Source organism: Lynx canadensis, chromosome F1 (genome assembly GCF_007474595.2).
Source record: "Lynx canadensis isolate LIC74 chromosome F1, mLynCan4.pri.v2, whole genome shotgun sequence".
Taxonomy (NCBI): Eukaryota; Metazoa; Chordata; class Mammalia; order Carnivora; family Felidae; genus Lynx; species Lynx canadensis.
The window spans coordinates 63,219,670-63,239,605 of NC_044319.2; the positions used below are offsets into that span (position 1 = coordinate 63,219,670).

General features: G+C 52.5%; 1 protein-coding gene across 4 annotated transcripts; it reads right to left on the reverse strand.

Moving 5' to 3' along the window:
- Positions 1 to 806: 806 nt before the first annotated feature.
- On the reverse strand, positions 807 to 16,552 carry FCGR2B (Fc fragment of IgG receptor IIb). 4 transcript variants are annotated; one of them, XM_030303267.1, is made up of 8 exons: positions 16,322 to 16,552; positions 11,596 to 11,616; positions 9,886 to 10,140; positions 6,185 to 6,439; positions 5,357 to 5,479; positions 3,350 to 3,480; positions 1,490 to 1,527; positions 807 to 1,410 (listed from the first exon to the last, which is right to left on the reverse strand). In XM_030303267.1, exons 1-8 carry the CDS (start codon positions 16,431 to 16,433, stop codon positions 1,362 to 1,364), a joined length of 984 nt encoding a protein of 327 aa, XP_030159127.1. In that variant the 5' UTR covers positions 16,434 to 16,552; the 3' UTR covers positions 807 to 1,361. The 4 variants fall into 4 exon arrangements, with proteins under 4 accessions (XP_030159127.1, XP_030159128.1, XP_030159129.1 ...); XM_030303268.1 differs by having other exon boundaries at positions 3,433 to 3,480; positions 16,322 to 16,550; XM_030303269.1 differs by lacking the exon at positions 3,350 to 3,480 and having other exon boundaries at positions 16,322 to 16,550.
- Positions 16,553 to 19,936: the final 3,384 nt, after the last annotated feature.

A 19,936-nucleotide genomic window follows, 5' to 3' on the forward strand; every position in this document is an offset into this window, starting at 1 on the left:
TACTATTCCTTATTATTATAACACTATTTGCGTTTGAAATCTGATTGTGGGACTATAAGATGTATCCTAGAAAGCTATGGAAACTATACTGAGAAGGAAGCTGCTAAATCCCAAATGCAAGGAGGCTGTTCAAGGAGGCTGTGTTAGCGTCCCAGGAAAATGAGGCCGCTCCAAGGGCACCCACCAAACCCTCAGGGGAGCTGTCAGTCGTGTTTCGAACCTGCCAGGATGGCTTCTCTAAGAGGGTCACGTCCTGCTGGTAAATATAGGAGGACCTCAGCAGCAGGAAGTCAGCAATCTGTCCTGAGGATTCATCTGAAGCTTGGCTTCCTGAGAACAAGTGTTACAAAACAAAGCGATTGTTTTCTTTGCCATCGGAGGAAAAGAAAGAAGACATGGAAACCAGAAGACGTGTTTGCTGAGAGTAGTCAGTTTTTTTAAAATTTTTTTTTAATGTTTATTTTTGAGAGAGACAGAGACAGAATGCAAGTGGGTTAGGGGCAGGGAGGGAGACACAGAATCAGAAGCAGGCTCCAGGCTCTGAGCTGTCAGCACAGAGCCCGACACGGGGCTCGAACTCACGAGCTTTGAGATCATGACCTGAGCCGAAGTCGGCCGCTCAACCGACTGAGCCACCCAGGTGCCCCAAGAGTAGTCAGTTTTAAGTGGGACATTCACCCTATACTCCAAATCTTCCCTCTCCTCCACCTCCTTCCCATCACCACCTGCCCAAGATTTGTATCGCTGGAAAGAAATAGATCTGTCTACACTCCAACCAATACGGCCTTTAAAAGGTAAAGGGAAAGTTGTTTTTATAGTATTTTATTATAAAAGGAACACACGGTCCGTGTAGAAAAATAAGGAAGGAAAATGGAAAGCACCCATAATTAACGCCATGACCCTGAAACAACCACTTTTAATGTGTTGGCCAATGTAGTCTGTTTCATCATTTCTGAAATTGTACATACTTCCGTAATGTTTCTCATGTGCCTGTGACATAAATATTTCCCATGTTGCTACAATCTCTTAATAAATGTAATTTTTTATCTGCTGTGTGGATGTATGCAGAAGAGTCTCGATGGTGAGAAGGACAGAGACGCAGAAGGACTCACTACAGTCAGTTGTCTGGGGCCGTACTGTCTTTGAGGACAGGGAGCTTCAGGATTCACACAGGTCGCTCTGGAAGAGTCCTTCTCCTTCTTTGGAACCGCAGCATCCTCTTGTCCTCCCCAAGGGGAGTTCAGGCCAGGCAAGAATTCTGATTCTCTGATTCTGGCCCCTCTGATTCTCCTCCCCGGATCTCAGGCAAGACAATGGAGATTAAATGTGGTTCTCGTAATCCGGGTCCTCTGCTTCTTCCTCTATGGCTTCCGGGTGCAAGAGAAGTGAATAGGTGATGGCATTCTCAGCCTAGAGAGAGCAGAAAGGAGAGTCACAGGGATGAAGGCAGCAGAAGAGCGGGGAGAAGGAGATGGCTGGGATGGCTCACCTCAACTTTGGCTGCATCTTCAGCATCCGTGAGATTGGCTGTGGGCAACAAGAACAGAGATCAGCCAGGGCGCTGTTGCAGAAGAGGACCTACCACACTGCCGCAGAGGCTGCAAAAACAAAGCCCGAACCAGACCTGCAAGAAGGACCTGTAGGCCAAGAGCTCCGTTCACCACCCAGGCTCCCCACCCTGGCCAAGCTGGCAGAAGGCGGCGGTCTGTGCTGCGTGTGTTTCAGAGAGTGGCTGACTTTTTCTAGAGGCAAACTGGCCAGCTTGGGGGATCTGAGAACCGGGGAAGAGCTGGGAGCTGTTCAGTATCACAGGGAAGTCAAGTCCAGATTTTTTGCCAACCCCAGGAGACCGGGGGTGGGGGTGGGGGGGCGTCTGGGCATCGGCCAGATGCCCTGCATCTTGCTGGGAACTCTCAGAAGAAGGTGATGCTCCCTGACGTTAAAAGGAAAGAAAGCGCAACGGTGAAAGCGAGGGAGGGAAAGAGGGAAGCAAGCAAATCAGGCCAGTGGGCTCCCTGGTAAATCGCTAAAACACACCAAATTCCCACATGTGTTTTGCCAAAAAGCTCACTTCGCCAGGGCGGGAAGTGGCCTCAGTATCTGCGAAGCAGCATTCCTCAGGAAGGGGCTGGAGGGTCTGGGACAATACGTTTAGTGTCTCCACTCCCCCTCTGAACACAAAGAGTCTCTGTTCGCCATGCTGCAAATTCTGGGGCAAACCTCTTCCCCAATTCTCCTTCCAATACATTTCTCAATAATCCCAGCAACCTCGCCAGCTGATGGGAAACAACCAGCCCCAGTGCCTGGCTGTGAAATAAATACTTGTGGAATGTATTTATGCCAGTATGGACGGAGCCAAACCTCCAGGTGGCTCTTCCCAGTTGTGCTGGGGCTTTATTCTACATCTGCTTTGGCCTGGTGTGGGCTCAGGCCCCGCGTCCCCGCGTGACCTGGCCAAGAACGCAAGGGCCTTGCTCAAAGCACAGCGGGACGAACGCCATTTTGCTCAAGCTCTCGAATCTGTTGGTTCTTTTCTGAGTCACACTCCTGCCGTCTGACCCAGAGTCCTCGAGGGCCTCCTGTTCTTCTCTTGCTGCTGCTGGGGAGCCCCTCGAGAATGTCTTGGGTTCCCTTGTGCTCCAGCTAAACTACAGTCAGGAGGTCACCTGGAATACTCCCGTTCCTACCTCAGCCGGGGGTTGAATGGTCACTGACTCTCAGAGTGTCAGGCCTGCAAGGGCTTCGAGGTCATCCAGGCCACTCCACTCCTGTCCTCAGGGAGGTCCCTGCACCCCCATGGTGGGGAACATTCAAGATTCCACCTGATGATGATGACAGAGCTAGGACCACGTCCATGTTTAATAAACTTACTCAAGTGGGCATCAGAACCAAGCTTTGCCCACAAGTGAAGCTACTGATGAATGCACCCAGTCCTCTAGAACTTTCTCAAGCCCAGATCTCCTCCTGATGCCCCACCCTTACCCCATCACTCCCAGAGACTCCTCACCATGTCCTGGGAGTATTCCCTAGGTCTCCCCCTCGTTTCCTCTCAATCCTGTTTGTCTCAGTCTTACCACTTCTAACCTCTGTCCCATGCCAGCTTGGCCAACCCCCACAGAAAGGCCCAGATATCTCTTATTTCCTGCTCTGGAAACGTTCCCAGCGTTCCTGGCTCCGAAATTCGGACACGGCCCTCCCCTCTCTATCTGGGACAGGTGGTCTTCTGCCCCTCATCCCCAGTGAGGTCCTCTTGAGGCCCAGGAGTTAGTCTCAGAACTGACCAAGCGATTTGAGCCCCTGTCCTCCTCCCACCGCCCCCTCCCTCTCCTGTGCTCCCAGCTGAACTCACACAAGCCGCTTCCTGCTGACTCCAATCCACCTGGCAGCCCCAGACAGGGCACCTCAGGCCCCCAGGCGGGGAGCTGCACTCACCTGGTTCCTCAGGGAGGGTCTCTCCCATTTCCCTGTGCTCAGGGTATCCTAGGAGAGCCATGGGGGAGGGGGGGTGCACATAGAAGGTTAGTAGGACTGTGGGCTGGGGCCTGAGTCCTGGGACAAGGACCCAGGGCAGGAATGGATTAGAACCAACACAGACCCCTCCCCCACAGAGACTCCTCCCCACGCCCTGGCTCTCCTGCCCAGGCCCTGCCTGTAAGAGGGCTGGTCCAGAGAGACAGGTTGGGCGCCTGGGTTAACCGTGGCGTCTCCTGCGACCGCCAGAAAGGCCCCTCCGAGGCATCTTTCTCAGGCTCGTTCTGCCTTTTAAAAAAGCACTACTTTCTCCCACTCAGTGTCTCTCTCTGCATCTCCGCACTTGCTTGTCATCAGTGACTGAGGTGCAGGCTTGCAAAGTGCTTTCCGAGGTATTAGTAACAGTCTTTCCTCCTCTCAATGGCTCTGAGTCATTTTCCGCCTTCTTCCCCTGGGTGTCTTCCGACTTTCTCTCCAGCAAGCCGGCTTTTCCACGTGAGGAACAGCGAGGATTTGCCTATTAGATCTCTATGGCACCTGCCCTCCTCTCTCAGCTCCTTTGCGTTAGTGCTAAGCGGGAAGGAACTGGTTTCCAAGGGCCCAGAATCTTCAGCGCGCCCATCAGTGAACGGAAGGCTGCCTGGCAAACTGTGCTGGGTGGTGCAGAGGGGAAGTGAGCGAGGAGTTACGGTTACTTCCCTCCTGTGGTCTTGCCATCCTCTTTGGAACACAGTTTCATTCTTTAATGTGGCCTCCGCGGTCTGCGTGACCCGGCCCTTGTCCATTTGCCTGCCTGACTCAGGCCTCCTTCCTTCATGCCTTGCAATTCATGGCCTCAATGCCTCCAACTGCCTCCAGCGCCCTCCTTGCCCTTCCCTCAAGTCCCAGCCCAGCTGCAGTGTTCCCCATTTCCACGTCTAGAATGCTCTTCCGGCCCACTTGGCCTGGCTAACTGCTCCCCTCATGTACGGCCTCCTCCATAATGACAACGGCTCTTACTTGCGTGCTGTTTGCTAGGCACTCGGCACTGTCGTGAGAGCTCAGCCTCGTTTATCCTCCTACAATCCTGCAAGGTGGGTTCGATTAGCGTCCTCACTTTCCAGATGAAGACACGGAGGCCCAGAGATGGTGAATAACTCACCCAAGCTCACAAAGCGGGGGAGCTGTGGAGCCAAGATCTAAACTCGGGTGGTCTGGCCCCACCACGTGTGCGTGGGTCACTACATGCGCCACAGCGTCGCGAAAAAGCTTCTCTGATGGCTCGCCGCGTGCTGCATCGTGTGGGCTCTCGTGTCCTCTGAACCCATAGCCTTTGCAACTCTCCACCATTGCTGTCATCCCACCCAGTTATAACGATTTACTTGGACTTCTGCCGTTCCCACATCTGTCGTTCCCACTGCACCGTGAGCTCCTTGAGAGCGGAGATTGGACTTAGCCTCCACTGCCTAGCACAGTGCTGTGCACGAACACAAGTTTGTTTGAGCCTTGTTGAATGAATGAATGAATGAATGAATGAATAAAACATGGGTTGTGGGGGCACCTGGGTGGCTCAGGAGGTTAAGCATCTGACTCTTGATTTCAGCGCTCATCATGATCTCACGGTTCGTGGGATCGAGCTCCGCATTGGGCTCTGCACTGACAGCAAGGAGCCTGCTTGGGATCCTCTCTCTCCCTCTCTCTCTGCCCCCCCCTCTCTCTCTCTCTTCCTCTCCCTCTCTCTCAGAATAAATAAATAAACTAAAAACAAAAACAAAACAAAACAAGGGGCTATGTCTGAATTATAAGGATTCTCTTAGCCCCAAGAGAAGGGTTCTGGAAATGTTTGGGGTTAGGGCGTTGGCCAAGTAGGAACTGATAACAAGAGGAACCAAGAGAAGCCACAAACCTGAAGTCTGCTTTTGCCTGTGGCGGAACCAGGCCACAACAGCAGCAAGGATGGCCACGGCAGCAATGCCAGCGACCGCGACCGCAATCATCACCGTCACTGAGGAGTCGCTCCAACTGGACCCTGAAGAGGAGAGACTTCAGGACAGGCGGTACTCTCCCACCTCCCACAGTGCTCAGTGCTTCTCCCCGGGAGCTGCTTTGTGTCTGGGTCCCTTGCAGATGCTACACTCACTTCCTCCCCCACCTCCCCTGAATGGGGTTGCTGTGGCTGGATGTGTGCCTCCCCCACACCAGGTGCCTCCTAGAGGCACACGAGGGCCTGTGTGGGGGCAGAGGGAAGGGCTCCTGTCAGCTTCAGGGAGAGAAGGGAGGGGGGCCTGAAGCCTTCCTTGGTGGAAAGCACCACCACTGGACCCAGCAAGACCTTGAACTGTCGGGGACACGCCATGCCTTGGGGAGCGAGCCAATGTACATGGCGCGAGAACTAAGAAGAACCGAAACCCTCAGTTCTTGGGCACGTCCAGGAGCTCAAGGAACCTCTGCACCAGTGAGGGAGCTCTGTGCCATTGCTGTCCTTAGTAGGGACCTGCATTTTCAGCGGCACACAGCCTTTTCAGCTGGGACCTGAGGCTGAGGCTCTGAACCGTAGCCCCTACTGCTGCCCCTTGGCCAATATTCATCAAGCCCCCCCCCCGTTCCTCCCCCCTTTGCCTCAGCGCCCAACTGTTTCGGCTGTGGCATTTCTCAGGCCTCCAAGTAGGCCCGTAGGACCTCGGCCATGACTGTCCAGCCCCCGGTCCTCTCTCCATCCTGATGGGGTTCCCACCTTGGACGGTGATGGCCACGGGCTGTGACGCCTGCAGACTCTTCCCTATCAGTCCCGTGCAATGGTACTCGCCGCTGTGACTGAGGTTTGCCCGTGGGATGGAGAAGGTGGAATTCATGGGGGAAAACTGCTTGGATTTTCCATTCTGGAAGAACGTGATCTTGTACAGAGGCTTGTTCCTCCAGCTGTGGCACCTCAGCACGATGGGCTCCCCCTTCTGGAACACCAGGCTAGGGGTCTGGAGCACCAGCCAGTCTGAAAGACACAAAGGGACCCCAGGACCCAGCAGGTCTTGACTCCACTCTGAGACCCACCCTGTCCTCACTGGTGGGACACGGTGTGTGGAGGGAAGAGCTTGAGATCGCAATCCAGCGGCCCTGGTCTCCAAAGCTGGCTCCATCATTTGGGAGCTCGGCGATCTTGGGCCTCTTCTGGGCCGTGGATTCCTCAGCTGTGAGAATGGATGACGTAATACCACGCATCTATGATAGTTTCTGGCACGTAGTAGGTGTTCAGGATACGCCCGTCTTCTCTTTCCTGTCCTGAGAGAGGGCAGCTACAGCCCCGTCCTGCCCAGGAGGCCCTTGTGAGAAGGATACAAGAGACCGCACCCAAAAAAGGGGGGGGGGGCGCCTGGGTGGCTCAGTCAGGTAAGCTGTTGACTGCAGCTCAGGTCATGATCCCACAGTCTGAGTTCGAGCCCCGCGTCGGGCCGTGTGCTGACAGCTCAGAGCCTGGAGCCTGCTTCAGAGTCTGTGTCTCCCTCTCTCTCTGCCCCTTTCCTGCTCATGCTCTGTCTCTCTCTCTCAAAATAAATAAACATTAAAAAAAGAAAAAACAAAACACCAAAAAAAAGACCCCAGGATGCGGTCCCTTCCTTGGGGGAGCGATGGGAAAGATCCACGTTTATTTATTTTTGGGACAGAGAGAGACAGAGCATGAACGGGGGAGGGGCAGAGAGAGAGGGAGACACAGAATCGGAAACAGGCTCCAGGCTCTGAGCCATCAGCCCAGAGCCCGACGCGGGGCTCGAACTCACGGACCGTGAGATCGTGACCTGGCTGAAGTCGGACGCTTAACCAACTGCGCCACCCAGGCGCCCCGGGAAAGATCCAGTCTGACCTAGGAGGTAACATGTGAGGGGACACGGCAGCGACACGCGTCTTCTGGGAGAGTACGAAATCATGGACATGAACCAAATATTAGTTTATTTGACGTATGTTGGTAACGTGGAGTTTTACTTCAGCGGGGTCTTTGCCTGAAGGCAGCAGTTTCATGGGCGGGGCACTAGACTGCTGCATACCCCTTCCCCCCAATTTTCATCCTTTTACCGAGGAAGAAAAAAATATTTAGTAATTTTGTTGTATAGGGAACAGAGCCTATGAGGGATATTTGTACTCCTGACCTCAGCCCAGGTACTCCTTTTCTTTTCTTTTCTTTTCTTTTCTTTTCTTTTCTTTTCTTTTCTTTTCTTTTCTTTCTTTAATTTTTATTTTTGAGAGGGAGAGAGAGAAAGAGAGACAGAGACAGAGCATGAGCAGGGGAGGGGCAGAGCGAGACGGAGACACAGAATCCCAAGCAGGCTCCAGGCTCCAAGCTGTCAGCACAGAGGCCGACGTGGGGCTTGAACCCACGAAGATCATGACCTGAGCCGAAGTCGGATGCTCAACCAACTGAGCCACCAGGCACCCCACTCCTTTTCTCTAAAGCCGGAGGACAGAGCTGAGCACGAATTGGAAAGAGAGGTGGAAGAAGAGAGCAGAATTAGAGGGAGGGAGGGGTGGAGGGGGCGGGAAGAATGACAACAGCCAGGCGCGGGCTGGCCCCAACCAGAATGAGGCCAACCAAGTCTCTACACTGGCTGGTGACCCTGCCGCGGTTACAGGAAGAGATACTCAGTACCCAGGGGGTGCCCCAGCTACAGTGGGAAATCTGGGCGCAGAGGATGACACCAGATCCTGCCACTTGGGTCCCACCAGCTAGAAAAGCCTACCCCTCCTGCTGGGGAGACACGTTCCACCCACTTCCTCCCCTTTCCTTTCTGCAGATTCCTCCTCTCGGAGAACAGGGACCCCGGCTGGACACTGCACTCCAGGGTGAGGCCAAGCGGCCCTGGTCCCCTGGACTGACTGCCTCTTTCAGAAGATGGGACGAGGGTAGGCAGGAACGCTGAGACTGTCAAGCTTTTAAAAACTAAAGTAGAGGGGCGCCCGGGGGGCTCAGTCTGAGGAGCATCCGATTCTTGGTTTCAGCTCAGGTCACGGTCTCGCGGTTTGTGGGATCCTGCCCCGCGTCGAGTCGGGTTCTGCGCTGACAGCTCAGAACCGGCTTGGGATTCTCTCCCTACTACGTCTCTCTCTGCCCCTCTCCTGCTCACGTGCTCTGTTTCTCTCTCTCTCTCTCAAAATAAATAAACTTAAAAAAGTAATAATAATAAAGTAGAGCCCAGAGAAAAAGCCAAAGCTGCTGCCACGTGGCCCCAGCAACGGATTCCTGCACATCTCTTCCCTGTCTAGGTGACTGGCCCTTCCTTCCCTGCAAAGTCTGTGCTCGCTCCAGGTTTGGACCTGAATACTGGGGAGTGTCCGCCTCAGGCTGGGTTGCGAGCGGGCCACCTGAGGTCTCCTTGAGCCCATGGGTCTTGGGGAAGATCTTGAGAGCAGGGCCCAGTTTCGTGTTCGCGGCCCCCATATGTTCTTCGGGTAATCCAAGGGCCTTTCTGTCAATCTGGGAACGAAAGTCCTCTGCAATCTTCTGGAAGCCTCGCAGAGAAGGCGCACACAGCCCCTCCCTGCTCCAATGGCTGGCTGCGGATGCACTCTGGGGGAGGGGGGGCGGCTGGGGGGACTTGGTTGAGGGGGACGCTCTCACCTCCTTCCCTTTCTGGAGGGACAGGGACACACAGGTCAAGGCCCTGCCGGTCCTCAGAGCTTTCCCTCCAGGCCTGTCACTTCCTGCTGGGCTGAGAGTGGGCCGTGGGGGTGGGGTGGGCAGCAGGCCCCGTGCTTTTGAGGAAAATTCGGGAATCAGGTGAGGGAAAGGGAGGACAGGAAGAGTGACAGTGACGGGTATGCATCTCAATTGCCTGATGGCTTTTCTTCGGGGAGAAACTACTGTTTTGCCCGGAGCTTTGTATAACCGGTCCTCTGTTTAGCAAACATCCTTTAAGGCCTGCCCCCGTCAGGGGCTGGAAATGCAAAGATAGTTAAAACACAATTTTCAGGTCAAGTTGCCTGGAGGGCAGGGGGCAGGGAAATGCTGGTACCACCAGGACCTGGGGAAGGAGGCATAATTAGCCCCCAGGAGCAGATGAGGAAACAGGCCCGAGGGCAGACCGTAGCTCGGTGTTTACACGGCTGGTAATGTCCAGGCCAGGGACGCAGCTGTGGTCCGTCTGCGCTCCGTGACCGCTACAAAAATGGGTTTCTATGCAGTCAGAATTTCCTTCTGCTTCTCTCACACCCCGGGGCTGCTTGTTTGTAGCCCTCGTAAGGTTCTCGCTCAATCAGGAATCTCTTAGGAACACACACCGAGCAAAGGGGGTGGGTGAAAAGGGAAACGAGTGGAGAAAACAACTTCAAACAGCTCACTGGCGATGCTTCCCAGTAAACAGGCCACCTCGCTTCCCTAAAAAACGTCTGTAAGCAGATTCCGTCTCTCCTTGCCCTCCCGGACCATCCCCGGGGCCTTCCTCCACTGACCGGAAAACACATCCAGATACACGGGGTCACTGAGGCTGGTCTGGTCCGTCTGGCACGCGTACTCCCCTCTATCCTTCTCGGTGGCCTTAAAGCTGTAGTTGGGCCGGACCTGCGTGGGGATGGAGCTCCCATTATGGAACCACCGGATGGAGTGGTCCCCGGCTGTGTGGGCCCCCTGGCACTTCAGAGTCACATTGTCCTCCCGGAGCACGAGGATCCACGGGGGCTCCAGGTCCACCACAGCCTTCGGGAGACCTGCTCCGGGGCAGAGAGAAGGGGACGCATGAGGAAAAGGGGCCCCAAGAGCCTAAGCGGGCCCCGAATTTCAAGCACCTGAGGTCCCGCTGGGGACATCAAGCGTGGAAACCGGCCCAGAACCGTTCTGCAAATGTAGGCAGCTCCTTTTACTCGTACACCCCACCGCAGGGGCCCCTGGGAAGCCAGGTCCCCTCAGAGAGTGTCGCCGCCGTTCCTCAGAAAGACAGGGCAAGAGGTAAGAGAAAGGGAGAAGGGGCAAGGCAAACATTCTGGAAGTATATCTCACGGGGGGCCATCCGAAGCAGGTCTTTCTTTCCTTTCCTTTCCTTTCCTTTCCTTTCCTTTCCTTTCCTTTCCTTTCCTTTCCTTCCTCTTTCTTTCCTTCTTTCTTTTTCTTCTTTCTTTCTTCTTTCTGCTTCTTCCTTTCTTCCTCTTGCTTTCTTTCTTTCTTTCTTTCTTTTCTTTCTTTCCTCTCTTTCCTCTTTCTTTACTCTCTTTCTTTCCTCTTTCTTTCTTCTCTTTCTTTCTCTTCCTTGTTTCTTTGTTCCTTCCTTCCTTCCTTCCTTCCTTCCTTCCTCTCTCTCTCTCTTTCACACACACACACACACACACACACTACACATGCATGCCCTTTTGGAACTCACTTTCCTCCCCTGTAACCTGAGGCATGTGAACACTGTGGATAAACTCTCTGCAGAGCTGGATGAAGACCGTGGGAGCATCTGGTGAAAGTGTCAGGCATAAGGCAGACATCAGGTTTCCGTTCTGACCTGATGTCAATCTTTATCCCTTAGACTAGACCTATCCTCACCCAAGTACAGTGGAGGCTCTGTGGCCTCAAAAGGATAAAGAAAGAGAGAAAGGCTGGGGTTGGGGGGCAGTCTAGGGATCCTGGGTTCAGTGCCCCAGGGAGAACCTCCGCCTCCCCCCCTGGGGGGCCTGGGACCTGGGGAGCTTAGTGGCAGAGAGAAAGAAGGCCCTGCAGAGTTTGCTTCAGCAAGCTGCACCCAGGGGTCTCTCCTCCTATTTCTATCCAGGGAAACAGGCCCCGAAGCCCTCAGATACACCCAAAATGGAAAATTTATCAACACACGGAGACATCCCAGGCAGATGATGGGATTTTGTGTGCAGCTGAAACTAAAATTGTCTGGGCTCTTGATTTTACTTGGGGAGAGGAAGGTGCGAGAGAGACGACGAGTTATGTTCTGTGACGGTATCTGTGACAGCTCACCAGCAGGGAACCGGAAGGGCTGAAGCCACCTATGCCCCCAAGGCTCCCCTGCTTCCCTGGGAGAAGGGGAAAGAGAAAGGAGGGGAGGGGGCGGGGCATCTTCCGGGAGACTCCACTTCAGTATGGTGTTACTGGTGCATTCAGGGCACCTCCAGATGGGGTGCTGGGAGTAGAGGAAGAAGGTGGCTGGGGGAGGGAGAGGATGTGGGGGGAGCACTTACCAGGTGTCCCAATGACTGGACCTGTAAGAGAGAAAAGCAAAGATCAGCCTGGAGTTTAGATCTGATGATTCATCATTACAAAGCATCCCCTCAAAAAAAAAAAAAAAAAAAAGCCCCCTATGCAAATCCCCTTAACTTCCTTACCCTTGGCTGTCTCTGTATTGTCCCTGTCTTTACTGGTTCAGCTGTGTTACTAAAATCACCTACACAAGCAGGCAGATGGATGTTTCTATAAATTTGCGGTCACCATATTCAAAAGGACACTGAACTGTCATTCTGAAAATTTTTTTTTAATTTTCTTTTTTTTTTTTTTTTTTAAATTTTTTTTTCAACGTTTATTTATTTTTGGGACAGAGAGACAGAGCATGAACGGGGGAGGGGCAGAGAGAGAGGGAGACACAGAATCGGAAACAGGCTCCAGACTCTGAGCCATCAGCCCAGAGCCCGACGCGGGGCTCGAACTCCCGGACCGCGAGATCGTGACCTGGCTGAAGTCGGACGCTTAACCGACTGCGCCACCCAGGCGCCCCTTTAATTTTCTTTTTTAATGTTTGTTTATTTTTGAGAGAGACAGAGACAGAGACAGAGACAGAGCCTGCGCAGGGGAGGGGCAGAGAGAGAGAGACACAGAATTGAAGCAGGCTCCAGGCTCTGAGCTGTCGGCACAGAGCCCGACGCGGGGCTCGAACCCATGAACCCCATGAACCGCGAGATCACCACCTGAGCCAAAGTAGGGCGCTTAACCAACTGAGCCACCCAGGCGCCCCTCTGACAATTTTCTCCAGTAAATTTGCTCTGCTGCCCAGTAACACTCATCTTTTCTCGCTGCCAAAACTTCCCTGCCCTCTGCCTTGGAACCCTTCTCTCCTAAAGCCCGACTCCTTCCTCCGTAATTCACAGAAAACAAAAGCTGGTAGGAAACCTCACGCCTTCCCCCAGCTCGGTCTGCACCTCTGCCCAACATCCTTTCTCCCTGTTCTCTGGGCAAAGCCTCCCTGCGTCTCTCCCTGGTCCGTCTCCAGGCTGTGTTGTCATCTCTGTCACCCTGGCGAGCATTTCCCTCTCTCTGTTACTCCCATCCTCTTCTGCATCATCAATTTCTCCTTCTCAGCCGGGTCTGGCCCGTCAACGTAAACATATCCCAGGATTTTTCATTAAAAGAAAAAAAAAAGCTTCTCGCTTGATCCCACATGCAATTCTAAAAGCGTTGCTCTGCTCCCTTTCAGAGCCAGATTTCTCAAAAATGTTTTTTTCCCCGTGGGCCACCCTCGTTTCTACTCCTTCCATTCACTGTTTCGTTCGCCGCAGTTGGGACTCTGCCGTTGCCGGTTCGCTCTAACGTCTCTCTCCCGTTCTTCCCCCGCGAAAGTGTCCGTCTTCACTATCTACCCGGTTAGCCAAGCCTGGAAACTGCAACTCACCTCTGTTCCCCTCCTTCTCCCAAGCCCCCCACCCCCTTTCACATCAGTGAATCTTGATTCTGCTTCCCGCTTAGGCCTGGAGTCTGTCAGCTTCACTCCGTGCCCGTGACTGCCGTGCAGGTTTAGGTCACCACCAGCTTTTTTCCACCTCCTAACTCCTCTCCTCACTCCTGTGTCCCCCTACGATCCACTTCCCACAGAAAGGCCGGAGTTATTTTTAAAATATCACATCAGGGGCGCCTGGGTGGCTCAGTGGGTTAAGCGTCCGACTTCGGCTCAGGTCATGCTCTCGCGGTCCGTGGGTTCGAGCCCCGTGTCGGGCTCTGGGCTGACAGCTCGGAGCCTGGAGCCTGCTTCCGATTCTGTGTCTCCCTCTCTCTCCACCCCTCCCCTGCTCGTGCTCTCTTTCTCTCTCTCAAAAATAAATAAACATTAAAAAATAATAATAAAAGTATCAGATCGTATAACATCACTCCCCTGCTTGCAAGCCTTCAAGGGCCTTCCTTTGCTCTTGAAATGAAGTGTACATCTTTATGAGGCCACACAGGGCGAGGGCTCTGCTCCCCTCTCCCCTCCCATCTTGAGGCCCTCTTCCCCTACTCACTGAGCTCCTTTTTAGATTCCTGACACTTGGGGCTTTTGTGTAAGCTCATCCCTCTTCTCTAGACCTACTTCCTTTTTCTCTTCCAATGGCTAGATCCTTGCTATGCTCAAAGTCTCCGCTCAAGGTCACCTCCTCAGAAAATACTTTCCCTATCATCCTGTTTAAGTGGGCTGCCCTCTCTTCTTCCCCACAAGGATTTCTCTTATAAGAGTCTCCTGTTTACATCTTCACGGCCCTTTCCAATTTATATTTACGCCTCTGTGTTTGCTTACTTGTTGTTTATATCTCCCAGGAGAATGTAAGCTCAAAGAGGGCAGTAGCTGTATCAATTGTATTGGCCAAGGCTCTGGAAATCGCGTATTGAATGAGTCTAGGTGGGAAATAAGAGGGGCCACGGTCGTACTGACAATGGGAAGTGAAGAAGATACACACACGAGAGAAATTTAAGAGGCAGAACTGGGGACGGTGGTAATGTAAGCGGATGGCTAGGAGAAAGTTACTCCTGCTCACACAGGTCTATGTGTTAGGAGGAGGAGGTGTGCATTCGTAAGGCGAAGATGTTAAGTTGAGTTTGAGTATGTTTTGTTTCTGAGCTGGCATATCAACGTGGAGGCGTCCAACCGGCAGGTGGAAACACGCAATTGCAGTTGATGCAAACAAGAGGGATAGGTCTGGAAGCTGTTGACGTAGAGGTGAGAGCTAAAAACCAGCGTGGGACTGGCGAGAGGGACAGTGCGGGACAGGAGAGCAGATAAAGAAGTAGAGCCTACGAGGAGGGGAAGAGGAGAAACAAGAAAAAGATGAGAAGAGCAGAGAGAAGCCACCGGCCATTTATTCATTCCACACTCAACAAATGGTAGGGAACACACCCTCGGTAGAATCATTGTAAGGGAGACAAAGACCGCGTGCTTTAGGTCAGGAAGGCCATCTGTCTTATTCATTGGTTAAATCCCCAAGTCGTAGAACAGGGCCTGTACATAGCATTTATTTAATGTTTCAACAGGGCAGTTTGTGGAATCTGTAGAAATTCTGCAGGAAACGCAACGTACACATTGCCTGGCTGTAGAGGAAGATCCACTTGGGGCAATGGGAACACGGTTAAGAGGGTAGAATTGGGGCTTTACTGGGGCGCCTGGGTGGCTCAGTCGCTTGGGCGTCCGACTTGGGCTCAGGTCATGATCTCACCGTTGGTGGGTTTGAGCCCCGCGTCAGGCGCTGTGCTGACAGCCTAGAGACTGGGGCCTGCTTCGGATTCGTGTCTCTCTCTCTCTCTCTCTCTCTCTGCCCCTCCCCTGCTGGGTGCTCTGTCTCTATCTCTCTCAAAAATAAATACACATTAAAAAAACAAAGAAAAAAAAAGAAGGGAGGCTTTATTCAGTAGAGCAGCACTGGAGGCGTTGCTGAAATGCCGTGACTCAGCTGTGGCTGTACTTGAAGAGGTCATGGCCTCAGTGTAAAGCATGGATTCAGAGTAGAGGAGACAAGAGATTCGAGGTGGGGTCAGAGGCCGTTCTAAAAGTTGAGTTATCGAGTGACGAAGACCTAAATGTGGTGGCCCAAGGAAGAACGGGAAAAATGGACCAAACCCTCGGTGACTTAGCAAAAGGGCAAACGGGAGAAAACATCAAGTGTCGCCCAGGTGACCTGCACGTCAGTAGCACTGTCAGCAGAGAAGCATAGCCCCTCTCCAGGCCTGAGCTTCCCCCTGTAAAAAAGGAGACCGCCCAGCGCCCTTTTAACATGCTATGCCCCTTCAGTCCATTTTATCCTGCTCCTGAGGGAACACTCTCTCTTTCTCACCTCCACCCCCTATCCCAGTATCATTCAGCACTGAGGGCCGAGGGCTCCCAGAGATGCCCAGATTTCATTATCAGTCAGAGTCCCTGACTTGCGGGGTCTGGGGCCATCCTGAGGTGTATTTGAGGCTGGAAACTCTAGCAGTTGAGCTTGGAGAGACAATCCCGGCAATAGAGCTCCCCTAGTTGGTCTCCCCCGACTTCTGCCCAGCCGGCACCATCAGTCTTCGGCTCTCCATCTTGGCCTAGGACTCTGGCTTTCTCCACGATCAGACCCAGGACCTAGCCCCGCGCGGGTGTGTGCAGTACAAAGAGGCATGCGTGGTTTCTCTGGTCCTACGATGGGCGATTCCAGAATTGTCCAGGTCGGGTGTTCTCTGAGCCCCTGTTCCCTGGATAACCCAGACCCTCTTGTGCTCCTTCCCAGGGAAATCTGACACATGAACAGAAGAGGCTTCTGCTGCCTGAAGTGGTTTCAGGGGCACAGAGAATGGCTATTGCTTCCTCCCTACCCCTTGTCTCAGACAGCCTTAGCCCTCCCGCCTGAGATCTGGTCCCTGGGAAACACAAATTTCTAAGGAAGGGAAACGTGCTGGCCACTCATTAGTCACTCAAATCTAGGTCACTGGACTTTTCGGGTGTAGTGAGTGGCAGAGCACCGGTGACCTGACTGCCCGGGGATCCTGGGCAAAAGACACTAAAAACAACGACCAAAACTGCCAGTGTTCTTGTTTGCCAAGGCCAGCCGGGTTGTCCGAGTTTGCTCTTCATCAGCGGGCCTTCACCCTCCTCGTTTCCTTGATGTGCTTCCCGTGCCACCCCTCATCCTCGCCCGACCTCTGCCCAACCAGGGTGGCAGCAGCTGAGGTAGGAAAGTGCCCCTGCCTCTGGGGACCCAGACTCACCCAAGAAGAGCAGAGCTGTCCACAGTAGCATGTCGCCCAAAGGGGGGCAGGGCACACACTCGGCTCGGTCACTACGGGCAGCAGGGAGGGGGCGGGTTGAAGGGATCTGCATCAATTCCTGGCACACGGTGGCCCTGGCAGCACCGGCGTGGCAGTCCCAGACTTCTCTCGAGGCCTGGCCGATTCCACCCCGGGGGAGGACAGACCAATTCTGAAGTCCCAAAGAGGAAGTGAAAAGAAATGTTGTTTTACCATAGGCCCCTCCCCTTCCACCCTTTTTCCTCTCAACTGTTCCCTCCCAGAAGATTCGGAGCTTCCCAGAATGGATCTGGCCCAGCCCAATTCCAAATTCACAGAAATTTCAGCAACTGGGAAACAACTTCTGTGTCTTTTGGGACACAGCCGGGCTCAGCCTCTGGGAGCAAGAGGGGAATGGCCACCCAAGCTCAGCTCAGACCCTCCTATCTGTTCCCAGGTCTTTAGAAAAAGCAGTGGAAAAGAATGTGGAGCCAGTCTTCTCTGACTTCTAGTTCCATTTGGAGGCCCAGGCGCCCACCATCATTCGATTTTCTTTATTATCCAATCCCTGACTCACTCCTGGATGGTGAAACAAGAACAAAGAGGTGTGTCAGGTGGAATCAGTATGATGATCCCCGTCCCCTTATTCCCCTTGGACATGCGTTCTTTTGCTTGTTCCTTCAACAGGGATCTTTTGAGCACCAAGCTGTGCCCTGGTTCTTTATCTTCGCCACCCTCGTTCCCATCCCTGTCCCTGTCACTATGGCGAAGCAGCACGGGCCTTGGAGCTGGATAAGTCTAGTTTTGAGTGCTAGGTAGCTTCTCAGAACCTCAGATAGCTCGTCTGTAAAAACGAAGGTAATCAGGGGCACCCGGGTGGCTCAGTCGGTTAAGCGTCCGACTTCGGCTCAGGTCACGATCTCCCGGTTCGTGAGTTCGAGCCCCACATCAGGCCCTGTGCTCACAGCTCAGAGCCTGGAGCCTGTTTCGGATTCTGTGTCTCCCTCTCACTCTCTGCCCCTCCCCTGCTTGCACTGTCTCTCTCAAAAATAATAAATAAACATTGAAAAAAAGAAGAAGAAAGTAATCAGGACTACCCTTCAAGCAGAATTTCCCAGCCTCAGTACTTTTGATATTTGGGGCCAAACGGTTCTCACGGGAGGGCCTGTCCTAGACATTGTAGAATAATTAAGAGCACCTCCGGCCTCTACCAGCGAGATGCCAGGGGCCACCCTAGTTGTGAAAATCAAAATGTCTCTAGACTTGGACAAATGTTCTCTCAGAGGCAGAGTTGCCCTGGGTTGAGAACCACTGCATCCAAGGTTCTTTTGGAAGAGAAATGAAAATTGGAGGGCTAGCCAAGTGCCTGGTGCATCATGGGTACCCAATGAAGGCTAGTTTCCTTTTCTTGCTTTCTATCACCATCCTCATCACCGTTTCATCCCCAGAACATAAGATTCTCTTCTCAGGGCCCTTTCCTGGGGCCTCTTTCCCAAATGCCCTCACAGGAAGCAAGCTTTAATACTCAAGGAAATAACACCGTCACACCTCTTCTCACACCCGTAATTTTCAGAAACCTCAACAGCCTCAGCCCATCAGCTGCAGGCTTTTACTACTGGCTTCATTCAATGCTCCTAACCCCAATCTATTTCCAGCCCTTATCTGATTTCCAGGTGAATTTCTTCCCCGGTGACAAGACACCAATGATCGGACATCAATACTTGAAACATATCATTAGAAACCAATCAGGTTAATTTGTATCTCGAGACTCACAAAATGGAAGCCCCCCTGCCAGTGGCCTGGCCCACGTCACAAAATCTAAATCTAAGTCAGCCTGTGCTTACAGGAAACACCTGTCAAGGAAACCTCACGTACACCAATCACAATCTATCTACGTGGCTTTGGCTAGCTTTCCATATCCTAGAAAAGAGGGAACTGCCAGCCTTATTGGGAAATCTCCAACCTTCCAGCTGATCGGGCCATTTCCTAGTTGCCTCTTCCAATGATCTATAAAACTCACTGTTCCCCCAAATCCCTCAGGAAGAGTGCTCTACTGCTTGTGAGGTCCTGTACTCCCCCAACCCATGGAATGTTTTCCCTTAAATAAAGGACATTGAACTTGTTATTAATTGTTTTAGTTTTGTCATTTGGCGGTCTTGCCAATGAGGATGGGAGCCCAAGACCGTTACTAAGAATCTGGGGTTGGTGCCTAGATGCAGGCGAAGGTCTCCACAGAGCCGTTTTCATTCCCTGCCTCTTTGGCTGCTTTCTGGGATCTCGGGCAAACTTCCTTCCAGTTGAGCTCTGCCTGTTTCATACGCTGAGTTCTTCAAGTGTGTTTGTTCTGCTCCTTCCAGGAGGAAAATCAGGGTGTGAGAGACCGGATTTTTCACGGTGAGACATAGTGAGCCTCCATATTTGGGTTTGGAGTCCACCTCATCTCCAAGGGAAGTGTCTTTCGGAGGTGCTGATACGTCTCAGGGACGGTGCTCAGGCAGCCTGAGACAGCAAGTCTGGTTGAATTAAGGAGGATTATTTCAACAAGGGAAAATAGTGGGTCTTCTTCAATCAAAGAAAAGTGTGATGGGAGCCATTAGGGGGACGCGCAAAGCCTCAAGGCAAGTCCACAGCATAAAGAGTTGGAGGACTTAAGGAAATAAACAAAGACCCAAAATGTGGACCTTTCTGGTGGACAGCACATCAAAATCTAAGAAGACACAATCAGACCACTGAAATTCACTAGAGGGGCACCTGGCTGACTCAGTGGGTAGAACATGTGACTTTTGATCTTGGGGTTGTAAGTTCGAGTCCCCCATTGGGTGTAGAGATCACTTAAAAATAAAATTAAAAAAAATAAAATCCATTTGAGTGTCTGCCACTATAAAGAAATATTCTAGGGGGTGAAGGTGGGGGATAATCTTTGTAAAAAGGATAAGAGATCTATTGCTAATGAGAATCTTTGAAGCCAAAGCCACAAAATTAGTAGGCATGGGTCAAGGTCTTAAAAGCCACTTACCACCCAAATCTAAGGTTCCCATGCTAGCAGAAGTTTGGTCATGGAACAGTTTAGACCGACACTAGGTCACCTGCTAACCCAAGAAAATTCCCAAGCACTGATGTCTGCTGGACAACACTACACAGCCCTCAACCCAGTGGCACATCCCTCTCAGTTATTAATTTGGCTCCGAGAGACCCACTCCTTGGCTAACGAAATGGGATCCTCAATTTGCAAAGAATCAAGCATTGTCGCCTGCCAGCACACCTGCGTCTTTGATGTCTGAGAACCACGGTCCTAGAAGCTGTAGACATCTATAAATAATGGCGAAATCTTACTAAAACACACGAGAAGGACCACAGCTATTCCGGGAAACATTCTAATAAGGCAAGATCATTCATTTAAGAAGTGCACTTGAGGGGCACCTGGGTGGCTCCGTCAGTTAAGCGTCAGACTTCAGCTCAGGTCATGATCTCACGGTTCATGGGTTTGAGCCTGGAGCCTGCTTCGGATTCTGAGTCTCCCTCTCTTTCTGCCCCTCCCCGGCTCCCCCTGGGTGTGTGTCTCTCTCTCAAAAATAAATAAACATTAAAAAAAAAAGA

Coding starts and splice junctions, on each gene's coding strand:
- FCGR2B (XM_030303267.1), bottom strand. CDS start 16,433: ATGCAGATCCCTTCAACCCGCCCCCTCCCTGCTGCCCGTAGTGACCGA. Junction 6,440..9,885: donor GTATCTGGATGTGTTTTCCG/GTCAGTGGAGGA, acceptor TGTGTCTTTCAG/ACTGGCTGGTGCTCCAGACC. Junction 3,481..5,356: donor CAGGCAAAAGCAGACTTCAG/GTTTGTGGCTTC, acceptor TGGCTCTCCTAG/GATACCCTGAGCACAGGGAA.